The sequence below is a fragment of the Aotus nancymaae genome, unplaced genomic scaffold (assembly GCF_030222135.1).
Source record: "Aotus nancymaae isolate 86718 unplaced genomic scaffold, 86718_ANA_hifiasm-v0.15.2.pri h1tg000029l, whole genome shotgun sequence".
NCBI classification, from domain to species: domain Eukaryota; kingdom Metazoa; phylum Chordata; class Mammalia; order Primates; family Aotidae; genus Aotus; species Aotus nancymaae.
This window is the reverse complement of record NW_026988442.1, coordinates 29,120,793-29,140,020: the sequence shown is the minus strand read 5'-3', so window position 1 is coordinate 29,140,020 and position 19,228 is coordinate 29,120,793. Positions and strand designations below refer to the sequence as shown.

Below are 19,228 nucleotides of genomic sequence, written 5' to 3'. Positions count from 1 at the left end.
CTGATCATGTGTACCCAGCCCCTCTGGTCTGCCTTCCACACTGCCCTGCTGCCTCATTCTCTCCCCCTCATTCACTCCACCTCAACCTTACCAGCCGCCTCCTTGCCACAGGGCCTCAAGTGTAACCCACGTGCCTTAAGGCCTCTGAACTTGGTTCCCTCTGCAAAGAATGCTCTTCCCCAACACAGTCACTGGGCTTCTTTCCCCCCCATTTCATTCAGATCTCAGTTCAAATGTCATTTTCTCGACCTGTTTTGGCATGACAGGGGATTGCATTTCTAAAGGAAAATGTTAGACCTCAAAGAAATAGGCACAAATTGCAACTTTCTAGGTAACTGGAGTCCAGGACTCAACTGATACTTAGACAAAGGTGGCCTACAGGGATGTGGGGGAGAAAGAGGCCTCCCAGGTTTCTGGCTTGGGTAGTTAAACCACTGCAAGATGGAATAATACAAAAGAGGGAGGGGCATGGGTGGAGATTGGAGATGCCGAGCTGACTCGGCTGTATTAAATTTAAGGTTCCAGGGCCGGGTGCAGTGGCTCACACCTGTAATCCCACCATTCTGGGAGGCCAAGGCAGGCGGATCACCTGAGGTCAGGGGTTCCAGACCAGCCTGACGAACATGATGAAACATCACCTCTACTAAAAATACAAAATTAGCCGGGCATGGTGGTGCATGCCTGTAATCCCAGCTACTTGGGAGGCTGAGGCAGGAGAATCACTTGAACCCAGGAAACGGAGGTTGCAGTGAGCCAAGATTGAGCCACTGCACTCCAGCCTGGGCAAAAAGTGAAACTCCGTCTCAAAAAAACAAAATAGGTTCCAGGCCAGGCTCGGTGGTTGACACCTGTAATCCCAGCACTTTGGGAGGCCAAGGTGAGAGGACCACCTGAGCTCAGGGGTTCAAGCCCACCCTGGGAAACATAGTGGGACCCCCATTTCTTACTAAAAAAAATTAAGGTTCCTACGGGATTGGAATGAAGCTCAAGCAGCCAAATACTACAGTGAGCACCCATGATGCAGCGCTGTGCAGGGAGAGCTCTGTATACTTTGCTCCTTGGATTCTAGCATCCTTAAGAGGCAGATACAATTAACTCCACTTTAGAGCAGGGAAACAGGTCCAGAAAGTGTTTTCTGTAGGAACCAGAAAGTGTAGGGGCAGAGTGCGAACTTAAACACATCCAGGACCTGAAACTTGACCCTGCAGAGCCCCTTTCCTACAAGGCCTCAGTGCTGCTGCTGTCATCCGCACATCTAAAGCCTTGCTATATAGAGTGCTGTCGCTTCTCACCTCCCAGAGCCTCCCAACCGTAACGTGTTCTTTTTCCAGAGGACAGGCCCCATGAGGCCCAGCTGGTGGCATCAGCTGAGATTAGAAGCCAGACACGACTCAGTGACAGGCAAGAACTTCCCTTCTAGAAAGAGTAACAATCTTCTGGAGGCTCCCCAGGCCCATGCTGCGGCAAACAGCAGTGAATGAGCACACGTACCACAGCTTATCAGTTGGATAAGTTATGAAATTTATTTATATTTCACCTTTTAAAAGCCAGAACATAACAAATCTCACTTTCTGGAAAGTCATCTTATTAGAAATACAAGAAGTGCACTTAATACAAGGAAGTAAGTTTCTTGGTGCCACCAGTGAGGTGGACGTACACTCACATGGGCTCCCTCAAATGAAAGTTTTGTCAGATTTCCCTCCAGACTTCTGAGATGATCTAAATTCAGGGAGGTCTGAGTGAACTTTTTCCAGAAATTACAGTGAGCAAGCTGACCTTAACTTCTGGGTCCTCCCAAGAAATACTAATGAAATAACTATTTTTTCCAGCAGGCCCCATCTTTGCTGGCTTCTTGGCATCTGCAGCTCTTCGCCGGCAGGCATGGAGCCCCACAGCAGCAGGTACAAGCCCAAGGCCACTTGCAGCCTCATTAGAGACATATGACATCAAAGAACCAACCTAAACCCATATGCCTTTTGGTCAATCGGAGCTTCTGCTCCTACAGTTTAGGCTGACAGCTCTTGGCCTTATATTAATGTTTGTGAAATACGAACTCCAAGCTTCTTGAGCTGTTACTAAAGCAAGTTTCCAGCAACAGCTTTTCATCATGCAATGTGCTGTGCCTCATGAACAATGTCTTGTCAGAACAGACCAGGGGTGGCACTGGGTTTCCTATAGCTCCTCTCTGCATCTACAAACCAGGTTTTCAAACACACTACATGTTGAAACCAGTGTCATAAGGAAAACATTTGTGATAGAAAAACAATACTCAGTTTAACCTAAGTTACCAAGGAGAAGGTAAAAGAACTAGTATCCGATGAGTCCCCAAACCTCTTTCTTCTAATTCATCTGAGGACTCCTTTTTGTGCTTCTAGAACAAGGATGTAGGCAGGCTCCCAAATGTAGAGGTAAACATGACCAGGTTGTTTAAAACTACTTCATTAATTTGTAAATCAGAACCAAAAAGCTCTGGCCCTCCCACTTCTTAGCTGACCCTCCTCCCCACTTATGGATAAATAGACTTTAATTTCCCTAACCTAGAAACACTTCCACCAAAAATATATGGTTATACCTTATCCTAAAAAGGCACCATGCAGGCATTTAAGACTGAACCAGTAAACTCTAAGGATGTGTAGTAACAGGAAGATATCACTAATCAAAACTTCCAGCATCAGATGGCGCAAAATCCCAAGAGGACTGGTGACATGTACCCTGGGATGGAACCCAGCTTCTGGCAACCCCACAACCCAGGGGAGCTTCAGCTCTGGTCAGGTGCATGGCTGCCAGAGTCCACACACCTCGGGGACAAGGAAAGGAGACACTTGCTTCATTGTGCTATTCATGACCCAGAAAAGGTCCTGGCTGGCTTGGGGGACCCCAGAGACGAACACGGGAAGGGAGGAATGAGTGGGAAACAAGAGGTGGAGAAGCTAGATTCTCTTCCAGAGGAGGAGGCAGAAGTTCCTGGAAGTAGCCAAGAACCAATATGAACTTGACCACGTGGCAAACAAGGTGAACAGTAGGGGAAGACAGCTTTGGTAAGAGCCCAAAGGGAAAAGGATGGTTGACCTGGGGACCCATTTCCCCTGTCAGAAGTGACCCTGTCCCAGTGCCACTGCTCATTTTCAGGTCTGTTGAAAAGTTAAAGTATAGGAATCATAGGTTTCATGTTTAATATGTTATGGAAGCCCTGGAACATGAGACAGACAGCAAGCACAGACTCTGCTCACTGGTCGATGATGGAGCGCTGCAACACCTGATTCATCATGTCCTCTTCATCAACATCGTAATCCTAAGGGCAAAACAGACATGCAGCCTCAGCAACTGTTCCCAGATGCAAAGACTGGCCTTCAGTAGGAGAACAGGACATCCCAGCAATTGGATCCGGAGCAGGCTGCCAGGGACCGGATCCCAGATGCAACTGTTTGTGATGCTAGCTATGTAACTCTGGGAAAATTACTTAATCTGTCTCTGCTGCATTTGTTTTTTTTTTGTTTTTTGTTTCTTTTTGAGACGGAGTCTCGCTCTGTCGCCCAGGCTGGAGTGCAATGGCATGATCTTGGCTCACTGCAGCCTCTGCCTCCTAGGTTCAAGGGATTCTCCTGCCTCAGCCTCCTGAGTAGCTGGGACTACAGGCATGTGCCACCACGCCCAGCTAATTTTTGTATTTTTAGTAGAGATAGGGTTTCACCATGTTGGCCAGGCTGGTCTCGATCTCTTGACCTCATGATCTGCCCACCTCAGCCTCCCAACGTGCAGGGAATACAGGCCACTGTGCCCAGCTACTCTGCTGCCTTATTCTTAAATGAAGATAAGGATGCCTCCCTTAAATGGGGATTGAGAGACCCAGACAAAACATGAATGGAGCCTGACACAGACCAAAGTGCTCAGAACGTTTAATTAAGTTTGTCAGAACAGAGCACACAGATGCACTGAGCTGAAGGGTCGTTTCTGAGAGGTGGATTCAGTACCCAGTACAGAATAGGTTTGTTTTTTTTTTTTTTTTAGAGCCATACAGTACAGCAGAAACTATAGTGCAACTAGCCTTCTTTAATGAAGCATTTTTAGGAATTACATTCATCTTATCTATAACATCAACAAAAAGGGCAGTTATTCTGAAGTCTGAGTTTCAGACACTCTCAGACTGAGCATATTCTTTATGACAACTTAGGAAAGAGCTTGCTTTCTTAAGATACCGAAATACAGCCATTAAGACCAAACACTACTCTAAAATCCTAACTTGACATCTATATACGTAAGTATGAAGTTTACTTGATATAGTTGGCAAAATTTAACTATTCCTATAATGCCAAGATAACAGTGTGCCACCCAGCTCTAGAGAAAGAACATAAACCTGACGGCCATGTTTGGCTAGTGGATATATGCTATTTGACCTGAAGTATTTTTTAAGATGATTAAAACCTGTGAAACTTCCTATGAGATTTTCATGTGCTGCTGGGGCATGGGGGAGCAAAGAAGACAGACAATGCTGAACCTGCATTTCCACAGGAAAACAAGGGGTGGAAGTGATGGCAGCACAATGAGCCGGGCACCATCTGGCTTGTAAATCCTCAGAAGGATTATTTCCTCTATGGTCCCCATGGACATCTGAGTTTGAGCCTCCCTAGCCCAAATTCTTTTTTTTTTTTTTTTTTGAGACAGGGTCTCATTCTGTTGCTCAGGCTGGAGTGTAGTGGCATGATCACAGCTTACTGCAACCTCTGCCTCCTGGGGGGCTCAAGAGATCCTTCTGTCCTAGCTCTCTCAAAGTAGCTGGGACTAGAAGGAGGACCCACCACACCTGGCTAATTTTTGTATTTTTGGCAGAGATGAGGTTTTACCACATTACCCAGGCTGGCCTCAAACTCCTGAGCTCAAGCGACCCACCTGCCTCAGCCTCCCAAAGTGCTAAGATTATAGGTATGAACCACCATACCCGACCCCAAACCAAGTTCTATAACAGGCAGAAATTATATATACCACAATACAGTAGACAAAAAATTGGGGGCAGGGCTAGAAGATAAAGGAGCAAGCATCACTGTCTCTGTCTCAAAGAGTGACCAGATCATCTTCTTAAATGTCACTCTGGGCCGGGCATGGTGTCTCACACCTATAATCCCAGCACTTTGGGAAGCCGAGGTGGGTAGATCAGGTGGTCAGGAGTTCAAGATCTTCCTGGCCAACACAGTGAAACCCCATCTCTACTAAAAATACAAAAATTAACCGAGCATGGTGGCATGCACCTATAGTCCCAGCTACTTGGGAGGCTGAGGCAAGAGAATCACTTGAACCTGGGAGGCAGAGGTTGCAGTGAGCCGAGATAGTGCCACTGCACTCCAGCCTGGGCAACAGAGCGATACTGTCTCAAAAAATAATAAAAAATAAAAAACAAATGTCACCTGCCTGGCCCATAAATATAAACTGTGTAGTTGCCATTCCGGGGACTGGAAGCACATCACATCAATGACAAAGTTCAACACCGGAGGCCCCCAGTTCCCCTTGAGAAGAGTGAAACAGCCATGCCATTCCCCCAGGGGTGGGATTATAGCCTATGGTCCAGACTTACCACAAAAGTGTCGTAAGAAAACCGGTGCCGACGCTGGATGTGCTCTCTGAAGTTGGCGCTGCGGTAGGTGGGGTCTCCCCAGGGCATCGAGGCACATATCGGACAAACCTTTCAACACAAAAGCAAGGTCTTAGGCACCCAATGTCCAAGCTGGCACCAGCCCTCGGTGGCCTGTGTCTGACCTCCTTTCTTGCAGGACAGCTTTCCTAACATACCGTCCAGGGCCAGGTCACTCCTTCCTGTGCACATCAGCAGCCCAGAAAACACTGCGAATTTCCTACTCAAGTCAAATGACACGTAGGAGTGGGTAAAGGCTCAAATCATACCACCCTTTCCAATTCCCTACTGTTGGCAGAGAAGTGAGTCAGCCTGGTAGGGGGCCTAGAATGGCCCTCCATCCCAGCACACAAGACGATCCAAAAGCACAAGAAAACCAAGTGAATAATCCGATGAGCAATGTCCCAGCGAAGCAAAACACAGCCTTACATGCATCTTAACAAAAGAAATGCTCAGGCGAGAGGATCAGGCTGAAATGCGTCACACAAAACGTCGATTTGGGTTTTGAAGACTGGGAGGCATTTGGAAAGGCAAAGAGAACACGGAAGGGTGCTCCAGGCCCAGGCGCAGCGGCTCATGCCTGTAATCCCAACACTTTGGGAGGTCAAGGCAAGCAGATCACCTGACATCAGGAGTTTGAGATCAACCTGGTCAACATGGTGAAACCCGTCTCTACTAAAAATACAAAAACTAGCCACATGTGGTGGCAGGTACCTATAATCCCAGCTACTTGGGAGGCTGAGGTGGGATAATCACTTGAATCCTGAAGTGGAGGTTGCATAAGCTGAGATTGCACCACTGCACTCCAGTCTGGGCAACAGAGACTCCATCTCAAAACAAACAAACAAAAAAAAAGGGTGCTCCAGAAGAGATACAGCAGCACGGGACCAGGGAGGTGGCAGTTACTGTCAATACACACAAACAACCAGACCAGTGAGTGTGGAAAACTCATGCCAGGGAGAAAGAGGACCTAAGTGCCCTCACTTAAAGGTGGAACCCTACTCTACAGCAAGGAGGATACAGTGATAAAGGGGATTGACAAGAGAGAAATCTGGGATGGTGGGAGTCTAAGTGGAAGAGGTGGGCAGGCAGCTGTAGCTGTGGAGCCAGAACATAGGGCAAGAATAAGAGACTGAAAAGGAGAAGGCTTCCAAAGGGAAGGGTGACATGCAGAGTTAAGAACCTGCAGAAGGAGAGGAAGACAGAACAGGGGGCCAAAGGCTAAAGGAAGAGAAGGCCTCAACAGAGACAACATAATCAGAGGGATTTCAGGAAGCCAAAGGAGGAGAAAAAAAAAAAAAGACAAAAAATTAGGCTGCCATACCAGAAACCAGAATAGTTCAGCAATAACAGTATCCATCAAAATTATGGGTGCAAGTAACATTTAACCAAGTCAATCCATATCTAAGACTTTAGCTTATAAACATACATAAATATAGGCAAACATGTTTCTCAAAATGGCCAGTTCTATCTTAAGATTTAGGGTAGAGAAATAAAGAATGCTATCAGACTTAAGAACAGCATTGATAGCTGCCCTAGTATTCTCACAAAAGCTCACTAAAATTCTAAAATCTCTGCACCACCGTTTACAGCAATGGAGCTGAAGGCTGCCCATACAACAGAGTATGTAGTTCAAGAGAAGCAGTATGAGATTAACGGAAAAATTAAAACAAAACCAGAGGAAGTATACACCGAACTATAACAAAAGACCTGGTCTGTCAATCACATTAAGAGAGAAAGGTAATGCTGAGATGGAACAAATACTTTTTTGGGGGGAGAGGAGTCTTGCTCTGTTGCCCAGGCTGGAGTGCAGTGGTACAATCTTGGTTCACTGTAATTTCTGCCTTCCGGGTTCAAGCAATTCTCCTGCCTAAGCCTCCTAAGTAGCTGGGACTATAGGCACGTGCCACCATGCCTGGCTATTTTTTGTATTTTTAGTAGAGATGGAGTTTCACCATGTTGGCCAAGCTGGTCTTAAACTCCTGACCTCAAGTGATTTAGCAGCCTCAGCCTCCCAAAGTGCTGGAACTACAGGCAAGAGCCACCATGCCTAGCCTACATTTTTTTTTTCTTTTGAGACGGAGTCTCGCATTATCACCCAGGCTGGAGTGCAATGGCTCGATCTCCGCTCACTGCAACCTCTGCCTCTAGGGTTCAAACGAGTCCCCTGCCTCAACATCCTGAGTAGCTGGGACTACAGGCATGTACCACCACACCTGGCTAATTTTTTTTTTTTTTTAAGTAGAGAAAGGGTTTCACCATGTTGGCCAGGATGGTCTCAATCTCCTGACCTCCTTGGCCTCCCAAAGCGCTAGGATTACGACAGGTGTGAGCCACCATGCCCGGTCAAACAACATTTTTTTTTTTTTTTTCCTGAGACGGAGTTTCGCTCTTGTTACCCAGGCTGGAGTGCAATGGCGTGATCTCGGCTCACTGCAACCTCCGCCTCCTGGGTTCAGACAATTCTCCTGCCTCAGCCTCCTGAGTAGCTGGGATTACAGGCACGCGCCACCATGCCCAGCTAATTTTTTGTATTTTTAGTAGAGACGGGGTTTCACCATGTTGACCAGGATGGTCTTGATCTCTTGATCTCGTGATCCACCCGCCTCAGCCTCCCAAAGTGCTAGGATTACAGGTGTGAGCCACCACGCCCGGCCCACAACATTCTTTTTAAAGGAGACTATATGCCAGTCGGTGATAGCTGAGTATAATGTCCAAAGACTTATAAGCCCTTTCCTGATAATTTCACCTAAATCCTCTTTACCCACAACTCCAAAAATAAAACAGCAGCTTCATAGAGGAGAAATTTGGTGGATACCAAGGGATCCAAGTTAATGTTACCAACAACAGGACCAACAGACATCACATGACTTAATGTGGCACTCAGAGGACAGAGAACTCATGTACCATCCCTGCGTCTGCCCTGGGGGGAGGGGGAAATTGCTATGAAGGACATTATAATTGTTAAAATTAAAACATAAATTTCACAATAGATATTAGATCGTATCAATGTTAAACTTCTTGAATATGATTAATTATATACACAAAAATGTAATTTTCTAAGAAAACATTCTTGTTCTTAGGAGATATATACTCCTGTATCAGGGTGCAAAAAGGGTCATGATATCTGTAGCTTATTTCCAGACGGTCAGCAAAAAATGTGTATTAGAGAGCATGGTTAAGCAAATATGGTAAAATGTTAACAATTTGTGAATCTAGGTGAAGGGCACATAGTAATTCATTCTACTAATCCTGTCATTTTTCTCCAAGCTTGATCCTTTCTCATAATAAAGTTTAAAAGAAAAAAGGTTACTCTTACCACAGATTTGGTATCCGTGCTATGGAATAATTTGCAGTGCTCCACAAGTCCTTCCTGATCAAAGTTCTTCTCAGGACAGTAAGGACAAGGAAAGGTGTAACGGTTTGGAATATTCCTGGGAGATAAAAGGCAGGAAAAAAGAAAAATTATCTGTGAGGACCTTTCCATTAAACTTCAACCCCAGTATACTCCAAAAAGGAGCGAAGCTCACCGAATGTGTAATGACAAGAACACTGATGATCACTCCAAACTTAGGTCAAGTGTTTTAAAAATAATAACTCAGTTGGCCGGGTGTGTTGGCTCACGCCTGTAATCCCAGCACTCTGGAAGGCCAAGGCAAGGTGGATCACCTGAGGTCAGGAGTTCAAGACCAACCTGGCCAACATGGTGAAACCCCATCTCTACCAAAAAATACAAAAATACGGCAGGTGTGGTGGTGGGTGCCTATAATCCCAGCTACTTGGGAGGCTGAGGCAAGAGAATCGCTTGAACCCAGGAGACAGAGGTTGTAGTGAGCGGAGATTGTGCCATGGCACTACAGCCCAGACAACAGAGCAAGACTCCATCTCAAAAAAAAAAAAAAGAATAGCTCAGCTAACATGTGAAGTGAACACCAGAGTCCAGGGTCCTCCCCTGAATACTCCCCCAAAACACTTTTATCAGCTTTAGCCAGCACAACAATTCATACAACTCATAAAACTAAACCCCTGGGCATGCGAGGTGTCCAACCTCTTTGTATTAATAGCAAGAGACGACCTCCACCTAAAGGGAGACTGAATCATTTACCTTGGCTGAAGAGATGCATCCTTAGTGGTGGCCTTCACACCTTCCATGATGTAATTCTGGTATTTAGAACAAGTAGCCACGTGGGCCCGGATCTTGGATAGGAAGAACTCAAATAAGAAGAATCAGAGCCCACAAGTTAGTGAGGACCTTGTAAGAAGCCAAATATAGTCCCAAAACAAAGGCACAATAAAAACTAGACCTATACCACCCTGGCAAATAATCTCACCAGACTCCTGACTAAGCTGATGGTGCTGAAACCCTGATTATTGCAGCTTTTCCATTAATACCAAGGCTGCTATTTTATTCTACTAAATCAGGATATCTGCTTCCACTCTAAAACTACTCTCCTAGAGATCTGCTCCTATTCATGATATGCTGTCTGCTCACAGACATGCTCCAAATCTAGGATGTTTTAAAAAGTTTTCTATACTAGAATTTAAATTAGTCTCCTTACAGCAAGCCAAAAACCACACTGTTACGTGCAGCAGAGAAAAGTGATCATTTAGGTAAAATGTATAAAAGCCACTAACCCTGGTTAAAGCATCAATCACCAGAGTGTGAGACTAATCTTAAAAAAGTAAAATCTGAATTCTCTCTTTTGGAGACGGAGTCTCACTCACTCTGTTGCCCAGGCTGGAGTGCACTGACACCAACTCAGCTCACTGCAACCTCCGCCTCCCAGGTTCAAGTGATTCTCCCACTTCAGCCTCCTGAATAGCTGAGATTACAGGCGTGTGCCACCATGCCCAGCTAATTTTCATACTTTTAATAGAGATGGAGTTTCACCAGGTTAGGAGGCTGGTCTCAAACTCCTGACCTCAAGTGATCTGCCCGTCTCAGCCTCCCAAAGTGCTGAGATTACAGGCATGAACCACCACACTTGGCCCAATCTTTCATATAAAATCTAGGCTATGTAACGGTAAATCAGAAAGAGAGGAAAACCCAGAGAACAGTGCTTCATTACAGGTTTTCTAAAAAGAGTTTTAAGAATTGAAGATTCCCAACTGGGGCAGGGAAGAAAAATAAAATAAAATAAAGAATTGAAGAGGGAAGATAAAAGGAAAGAAAAATATTTTTAGAGGTATGCCAACAATATAATAACTAATATTGAAAATGGAGAAAAGCAAAAGCACACAGTAAAACAGACAAAAAGCCCATCATGGGCTGAGCGCAGTGGCTCACACCTGTAATCCTGAGGGAGGCTGAGGTGGGCGATCGCTTTGCACTCTAAGTTCGAGACAAGTATGGGCAACATGCAAAACCCTGTCTCTAATAAAAATACAAAAAAATTAGACGGGCATGATGACACATGTCTGTAGTCCCAGCTACTTGAGAGGCTGAGGTAGGAGGATGGCTTGAGCCTGGAAGGCAGAGGTTGCAGTCAGCTGAGACCGTGCCCTTGCACTCCAGCCCAGGCAACAGAGCCAGACTCTACCTCAAAAAAAAAAAAAAAAAAAAAAAAAAAATACCCAAAAAACCTATTATGCATGCATAAAGCAAGATGAAGGCAGTAGGAAATTGTATTTCAGTATCTTGAGTTTCTAAAAGGAAACTTCAGAGGGGGAAAAATGCTCCAATATTTGAGCTCCAGTTTACTATGATGATTGTCTCACTTCCAGCTAAAGAATTTGACTCGCTGGGTGCAGTGGCTCACGCCTGTAATCCCAGCACTTTGGGAGGCTGAGGCGGGGGGATGACAAGGTCAAGAGATTGAGACCATTCTGGCCAACATGGTGAAACTCCATCTCAACTGAAAATGCAAAAATTAGCTGGGCATGGTGGTGCACTCCTGTAGTCCCAGTACTTGGGAGGCTGAGGCAGGAGAATCACTTGAACCTGGGAGGCAGAGGTTGCAGTGAGCTGAGAGCGCACCACTGCAATCCAGCCTGACAACAGAGCAAGACTCCAACTCAAAAAGAACTTGACTTTAAGCTACCAACTGCGAAATCCCCCATTTTGTTTTTTTTTTTTTCTGTAGAAACCAGGTCCACTACATTGCCCAGGCTGCTCTCAAACTCCTGGGCTCAAGCAATCTTTCCACTTCAGCCTCCTGAGGAGCTGGGACTACATGCATACACTACACCCAGCTAGTTTTGTTTGTTTATTTTGGTATATACAGAGTCCCACTATGTCGCCCACCCTGGTTTCAAGCTCCTGAGCTCAAGTGATCCTTCTGCCTTGGCCTCTCCAAGTGCTGGGATTACAGGCACGAGTCACCGTGCCGAGCCTCAAGAGTGAAGCTCCCAATTAAGAGACAGAAAATAGCCCTATTCAGCACTGACACAGCCTTACTATGCATCCCTAATACTAAATAACTCTGAAAAGGTCAGTTTCATTAACACTATGGCCATTCATACTGAAGTGTTAAAAATAATGAAACTGACATGCAAGCCTGTCCAATATGTAAGAGAAAAAAAACCTGAAAGTGGCAAAAAGTTGGGAATGATTGTATATTTAAAGAAGTGAAAAAAAAGTTGAAGAAATATAGTGTGATCTTATTTTGCAAAAATCCTACAACTGTGTTGGTAAAAATTCTACATCTGTGTTTGTCAAAGGGTAGAAAATGTTACATAGCCTTCGAAATAGAACCACTTTTTTTTTTTTGAGATAGGGTTTGGTCCAGGCTGGGGTGCAGTAGCACAGTCTCAGCTCACTGCAAACTCTGCCTCCTGGGCTCAAGCCATCCTCCCACCTCAGCCTCCCGAACAGCTGGGACTACAGGTGCACACCACCATGCCCTGCATTTTTTCTATTTTCAGTAGAGCCAAGGTTTCATCATGTTGCCCAGACTGGTCTAGAACTCCTGGACTTAAGCAATTCACCTGCCTTGGCCTCCCAAAGTGTTGGGATTACAGGCATGAACCACCCTGCCAGGTCTTAAACTGAACTATTTTTGAAGTAATCTCTGGAATGAGGAACAAGCCTGCATTATTGTATATTTTTGTACGGTCCAGAATTTAAAAAATTTTAATGATTCTAAAATCAATAAAGCCATGTATATCTCCTGGAAAATAAGACAACAGTATTTCTCCTTTCCAGTAGCAGTTATAACAGGTATGAAAATAAATATACTTGACTCTGATTATACAAGAGCATGGATGCATTTCAAATGTTAGCTATTGTTATTATAATCCAATGATTTCATATTGACTTTTTTTTTTTTTTTTTTTTGAGACGGAGTTTCGCTCTTGTTACCCAGGCTAGAATGCAATGGCACGATCTTGGCTCACCGCAACCTCCGCCTCCCAGGTTCAAGCAATTCTCCTGCCTCAGCCTCCCGAGTAGCTGGGACTACAGGCATGCGCCACCATGCCCAGCTAATTTTTGTATTTTTAGTAGAGACGGGGTTTCCCCATGTTGACCAGGATGGTCTTGATCTCTTGACCTCGTGATCCACCCGCCTCAGCCTCCCAAAGTGCTGGGATTATAGGCGTGAGCCACCGCGCCCGGCCCCATATTGACTTTTTTAAAGAGACAGGGTCTTGCTGTCAGCCAGGCTGGAGTACAGTGGCATGATTATAGATTACTGTAATCCCAAACTCCTGGGCTCAAGTGATCCTCCTGCCTTTGCCTCCTGAGTAGCTGGGCCTACAGGTACATACCACCACACCTGGCTAATCTGATTTTTTTTTGTAGAGATCAGGTCTCAACTATGTTGCCCAGGCTGGTCTCTTAACTCCTAGCCTCAAGCTATCCTCTTGCCTTGGACCCCTAAAGAGCTGGGGTTACAGGCATGAGCCACTGCGCCTGGTCCTCATACTGACCTTTGTATCATGATTCCTGTTAAGTGCTAAAAAGCTAAACCATTAAATTTTTATATCTAATAATATAGATTACAACACTTCCCCTCAAATGCATTACAAGAGTTAGGTTTGAGTCACTGACTTCATTTTTTAAAGAATCATGAAATATCATTATCATTATATTCTAATTAAAATGATATATAATGCTTCAGAAAAAAAATTCTTTTTTTTTTTTTTTTTTTGAGTCTCACCCTGATGCCCAGGCTAGAGTACAGTGGCATGATCTTGGCTCACTGTAACCCCCGCCTCCTGGGTTCAAGTGATTCTCCTGCCTCAGCCTCAGACTCCTGAGTAGCTGGGATTACAGGCATGAGCCACCATGCCCAGCTAATTTTTGTATTTTTAGTAGAGATGGGGTTTCGCCATGTTGGCCAGGCTGGTCTCGAACTCCTAACCTCAGATGACCCACCCGCCTTGGCCTCCCAAAGTGCTGGGATTACAGACGTGAGCCACTGTGCCTGGCAAAAATTGATCTTTTATAGGAAAAAACTGGAATATCTGATTTCTATGGCTTTCAAAGCTAAAATGTATACTTAACCAACTCTTTAAAAAGGAAACAAACCAGTAAGGTTATGAAAACAAACCAGCACAGCCATCACCACAAGTAACTGGCATGCATGCGTGCTGTTAGTGACCTAGTCATGCTCTAACTTCAGAAACAACACAGCACTGTATGTTTCACCCCATCTTATCATGGAAAGACATGGACTCTTCCACATTACTTCCACATACATTCTTACGGCAGCCATGGCAAGAAGTCTCTGTGCTCTCGATCTGCCGCTCGAGCTCCACGGCTCGGACGCCAGGTGCCAGAGCGCTGCGACACACCCCACAGACAGGCTTCTTCGGCTTCAGACATTCCTGCAGGCATGCAGAGCAAAAGCTAGAACAAGACATACAGAGAACCTCCGTCACGCATCATGGAGACAAGACGACAAATATGGATCAACTTTTAAAAAGACGTCAATGGATAATGGAGTAAAAACAACTTGCTCTCTTCTCCCAATTCAAATACAAAGTCCTTCCAGGCCAGAAAAATTAAGGAATAGAAGTGGACTACAAAGAACACAGAACTGCAAGAATAAACGCAAACTCTTGTGATACACAGTGAAAGGTGTTAAGGTTGAGGCCTCAAGCCTTAGGCCCTGCCACTGAGGGATCTCGGTGGGGTTTCGAATCTCAGTTTTTTCCTTTGTGAAATGAAGAGAGTAGTACCTACCTCTAGGATTGCTGGGAGGATGCAGTTTGTATAGCAGACCCCTGGCAGAGTGTCCAGCATGTACCAAATGCACCATAAATGGGAGCCGCTATCATTAGAGGTGAAGGCAAAGCGCTTTGGGAACATAAAGGGAAAAGCAACTAGCTGTGACCTGAGAAGGAAAGGGCTAAGACTGCAGAGACAGCATCTCTGATCAGCCTTAAAAGAATTCAGCTGGATCCTCTGTAGTTTGTGAACGTGATGACTGGGTGTTCATGCACATGTGTGAGATGTGCCACCCTTGAACCTTGTTACAGACGTTGGTCCATTACCCATCTGACACTTTAAAAAAAAAAGAGGTCAGCTAGCAGAGGAAGGGAAGACTATTCTAGGTCTGATTTAGGCTTAAAATTCATTACGTACCTGAAGAAATAATAATCTAACAGACTTTTCCACAGAGCAGAAGTTTAAAGCAAGATATTAACAAGACAAGACCAAATCCAAGTTTCAGAAAAACATCTCTGTGCTATCATGGAAAACAAGTCTTGTTGTTGTTAGTTTTGTTGTTGTTTTTTGTTTTTTTTTTTGAGACAGTCTCACTCTGTTGCCCAGGCTAGAGTGCAATGGCGCAATCTTGGTTCACTGTAAACTTCACCTTCTGGGTTCAAGCGATTCTCCTGCCTCAGCCTCCCATGTAGCTGGGATTACAGGCGCCCACCACAGCACCAGCTAATTTTGTATTTTTAGTAGAGACGGGGTTTCACATGTTAGCCAGGCTGGTCTCCAACTCCTGAGCACTGGTGATCCACCCGCCTCAGCCTCCCAAAGTGCTGGGATTACAGACAGAAGCTACCGCGCCCCGCCCTGTTGTTAGTTTTTTTAAGGTGAGGAGATGAGAAGAGACAAAGCAAAAACCAAACAGATGGCTAAAGGCAGAGGATTGTGAGGGCCTGACTAAAGCATAGAGGATGAATTCAGGAAATGGCTCAGACGGAATCGGGACTTGATAAAGAAGGAAAGTCAAAGATGACTGAGTTTCTATCCTGAAGCCTAGGCAGATGGCGATGCTGAGATAACGCATACAAAAAGAATGGAGAAGACACCCTGGGCTACTTACCCAACCTGATAGATTAAGACAGTATAACCCAATCTGCCAGAAAAAACTAAGGATGTATAACGAAAGGCAATTTTCTGAACACTTGACCATTTTCTGCTGCCTCTAAGAATCTCCTTCCTCTCTGTCATTAAGTTAGATGTTAATGCTGTTAGGAATTCCAGATCAGGTTCAGAGAAGATGAGGGAATCTACTCATTCGCCACTAGGGCGGAGTGGAAACTTGACAAAGCCCTGTTCTCATGACACTTACATTCTAGAGTGAAGGGAAACACAAATGTTAATTTCAGATAGTGATTAAATATATGAAGGAAATACGGCAAAGAGACCAGCTGGAGTGATCACAGAAAGCTGCTTCTGAGGAGGTGGCATTTGAGCTGGGTGGGACCCGATTATGAGAACAGCCACAGAGATCTGGGTGCAGAGCTCCACACCGAGATGATGCCAAACACAAATGAGCACTGGAAAGGAAGGCAGGCAGGCAGGCCTTGGGAGCCACAATGCGGTAGACCATGGCGAGAAGGGCAAGCGATGAAGCAGCAGAGACAGGCAGGGCCTTGTGGCCATCACTTGTGTTGCCTCTTCACAAAGGCAGATCACAAGAGGAACCCAAGAGAGCGCCGAGGGTCCAGTGAGTATAATGGAACCAAAACCAACATGCAGATAAAAGCAGCCTGAAGTCTCTTCTCAAGCGCATACATAGGTGGTACAGATCATCTACCAAATGTTTACGAGCCACTTTGTGCCTGAGACACGCCCAAACCACCAAACTGCTTTTGAACTGCTCAAATATCCTGGGCTGGCTTTTCAATTTCTATTTCCTACTTATGGGCCCCTTTCTAGTTCAGCCTTCTGATACTCCACCCAGTCCAGTGCTAGGAAGAAATTCCCCTCTCTTGGGCACCCAGCCAGCGGCCGTTTTCCAGCTATATTATACTAGATTGGAGAATGCAGTCATTCAGGGCTTGAAATAAAGTTTTATAAAAATCCAATGCCCCAGCCAGAGTTGCAGTAATGTTCAAGTTTCCAAGCACCAAAGGTAAAAATCAACTAGGCACAGCAGAAAGCACTTGGCTGGAGCTAAGGGGGAGTCAGGCTGCCCTCACAGAGGTGCTTCCACCTGTCTTCAATTTGTACTGAACTGCTGAGCACGTGGGGCTAGGACAGTAAGTATAGTGAAGAACCAAGGTTTGAATCCAAGTACTGCTCCTTGCCCTCTGACCTACGAAATGTTCACCTAGCTCAAGGAAATCTCAAATTTTGCTGCTCTTCATTTAGCAAACTGTGCTGGGTCTAACCTTTTTACAAACGTTAATAGTAAATGAAATCCACTGAATTAATCCAAAATTAGGTAAGTCTGATCCAAGCATAAACAGATTCAATGAAAAAGCTAGCTAAAGACCACTTCAACTCTAGTGAAGTTTGCTTCCACCACTAATTTCTTAGTTTATTCAACCACTACCTGATCACTCACCCCATACAGAGGTGTGATCCCTGAAATACCCTCCCACTTGCAGAAGGAATTTTTACAGTAGTTTGACCAGTCACTGGTACTTATTTATAATCAATTCACTGAACTGTAAACTCAGAAGGCAGAGTCACCTTTTTACTTTACCCCAAGATCTGGCACACAGAGGGCATTCCAGTCAGTTGAGGGGCAAAAAATATATGACCACTCCTTCATGAGCTGTAAGTTTTGCTCTGTGCAAGTAAGAAGGAAGTTAAGCCCCAGAAAGGAAGTGGGGGAAGTAATTTAGACGGGAATGGTGTTTGGTGAGGTAACTTAACCTGGGACTTGAAGCCTGAAAAAATTAAAAAGAAGAGTTCCAGGCTAACTGAACTGCAAAGAGGAATAGCCTAAAGCTACATGAAGAAGCAAAAAGCAGCCAATGTGGCTGGGAGCCTTTGCTAGGTGCCAACCACTGTTCTCTGGAGTAGCAAAATAGTCAACTGCAGTCCATCTGGGAAGAGTTAGGACACGATGGGCCTTCCCTAAGTGAGCCTCGGACCCTCAGTGTATTCACCTGTAATATGGCTACCAACCGTACCCCGCTGCAGGGTGGCTATAGAATAATGGCCATGGAGTGCAATGGCTACTGTGCCTGCTAACTACTGAAGGGGTCCCAAGACCAATGCCAAGGTGATCCCACAATAAGCACCGAGAGAGGCCAGAGGAAAAGCCAATTCTCAGAGGCAAGAAACAGGTGGCCACGTTGCCTACAATTTTTTTCAGCTCAGGTGTGTTTGTGCGTCTAATGGAACAAGGCTTAGATTCAAATCCGCCAACCTCGAAAGCCCCGGCCACAGCCCAGGACCCGGACTGGACATTTTTACACATATCTGCTTTAATCACCATAACCAGTCTATTTACAGTATTCAGGTCATGAAGGCTTAATTGAAAATCGAAAGAAACAAACCTCCTACACAGGAAGTAGAGAACGCTAACAATTCCCTCTGCCAACTCCCACCCCCTTTCACAGCTAAGGGTAGACCGGCCAGATCCACATAAAGATTTCCCTTTTGTTTTAGTCTAGTTCAGCGTTTCTCCCAACTTTAGTCCACGTTAGAATAACTCGGCACCGCTAAACACGATGCCAAATGTCCTATGCTCTAAGAGCGACGTGGACTAGAAAGGAAAAGTCGGCACTCCAAGGCGGACTTCAGAGCCTAAAGTCCCCATAGGGCACGATTTCACTATCTCGTCTGGGAAGGAGACTGACAGGCCGCCCGGTACACCGCAGGCGCTCAACGGACAGCAGCTGCCCAGCTAAGGGAGAAGGGACTGGATACTTGGGAGTGAGCAGGGCGGGACAGAAGAGCGCCCCGGCAGCTTTCAAGGCCCTTAGGAGCCCTGGGGGGGCCCGCCGGGAGGCCCCTGTGGGTCACCTCTGGCTCCCGCCCCGAGACCCAACTCGTCGGGGCCTCGCTCCTCGGCTCCATTCCTCTCCCAGTCAGGCGCCCCCGGACCAGGCCCGGGTTCGCCACTTACACGTGTCCGCAGGGCACCTGTACCGGCTTCTCGTACACCTCTAAGCACACGGGACACGTGAAGCGGCCTAGGGGGTCAGCCTCCGCCGCCGGCCCCGCCAGCTGCGCAGTACTCTCTCGGTCCTGCTGTTGCGCCGCCATCTTGCTGCTGAAGCGCCGAGCAACGGCGGCCGAAAACGAGTAGGCCGACGGGGCGGGGCTCGCGGCAGGCGGGGGCGGGGGGCGGGGCGCCGTTGGGGGCGGGGCTCGTGGGTGGGCCGCGCCTCCCGGCCCCTCTGACCTGAGCGACCTAGAGGCCGAGGGCAATCTGGAAAACGTGGAAGCCAAATCCAAAGGCTGCCAGATTTGTGACGGGCTTTGCGCGTGGACCGCTGTTTTCCAAATTTAAGTCGTTAGTT

The 19,228-nt window shown here is 46.1% G+C and overlaps 1 protein-coding gene and 1 non-coding gene across 2 annotated transcripts; one reads left to right on the top strand and one right to left on the bottom strand.

The window, feature by feature from the left end:
• Positions 1-1,497: 1,497 nt before the first annotated feature.
• Positions 1,498-18,979, bottom strand: RNF114 (ring finger protein 114). Its single transcript, XM_012467437.3, has 6 exons — positions 18,832-18,979; positions 14,264-14,414; positions 9,729-9,835; positions 8,943-9,057; positions 5,567-5,674; positions 1,498-3,292 (listed from the first exon to the last, which is right to left on the bottom strand). The coding sequence occupies exons 1-6, from the start codon at positions 18,969-18,971 to the stop codon at positions 3,227-3,229; spliced, it is 687 nt and encodes a 228-aa protein (XP_012322860.1). The 5' UTR covers positions 18,972-18,979; the 3' UTR covers positions 1,498-3,226.
• LOC135277137 (small nucleolar RNA U13) lies at positions 14,968-15,071 on the top strand. The gene has a single exon (XR_010344735.1). It is a non-coding gene; the product is annotated as a small nucleolar RNA U13 (small nucleolar RNA).
• Positions 18,980-19,228: the final 249 nt, after the last annotated feature.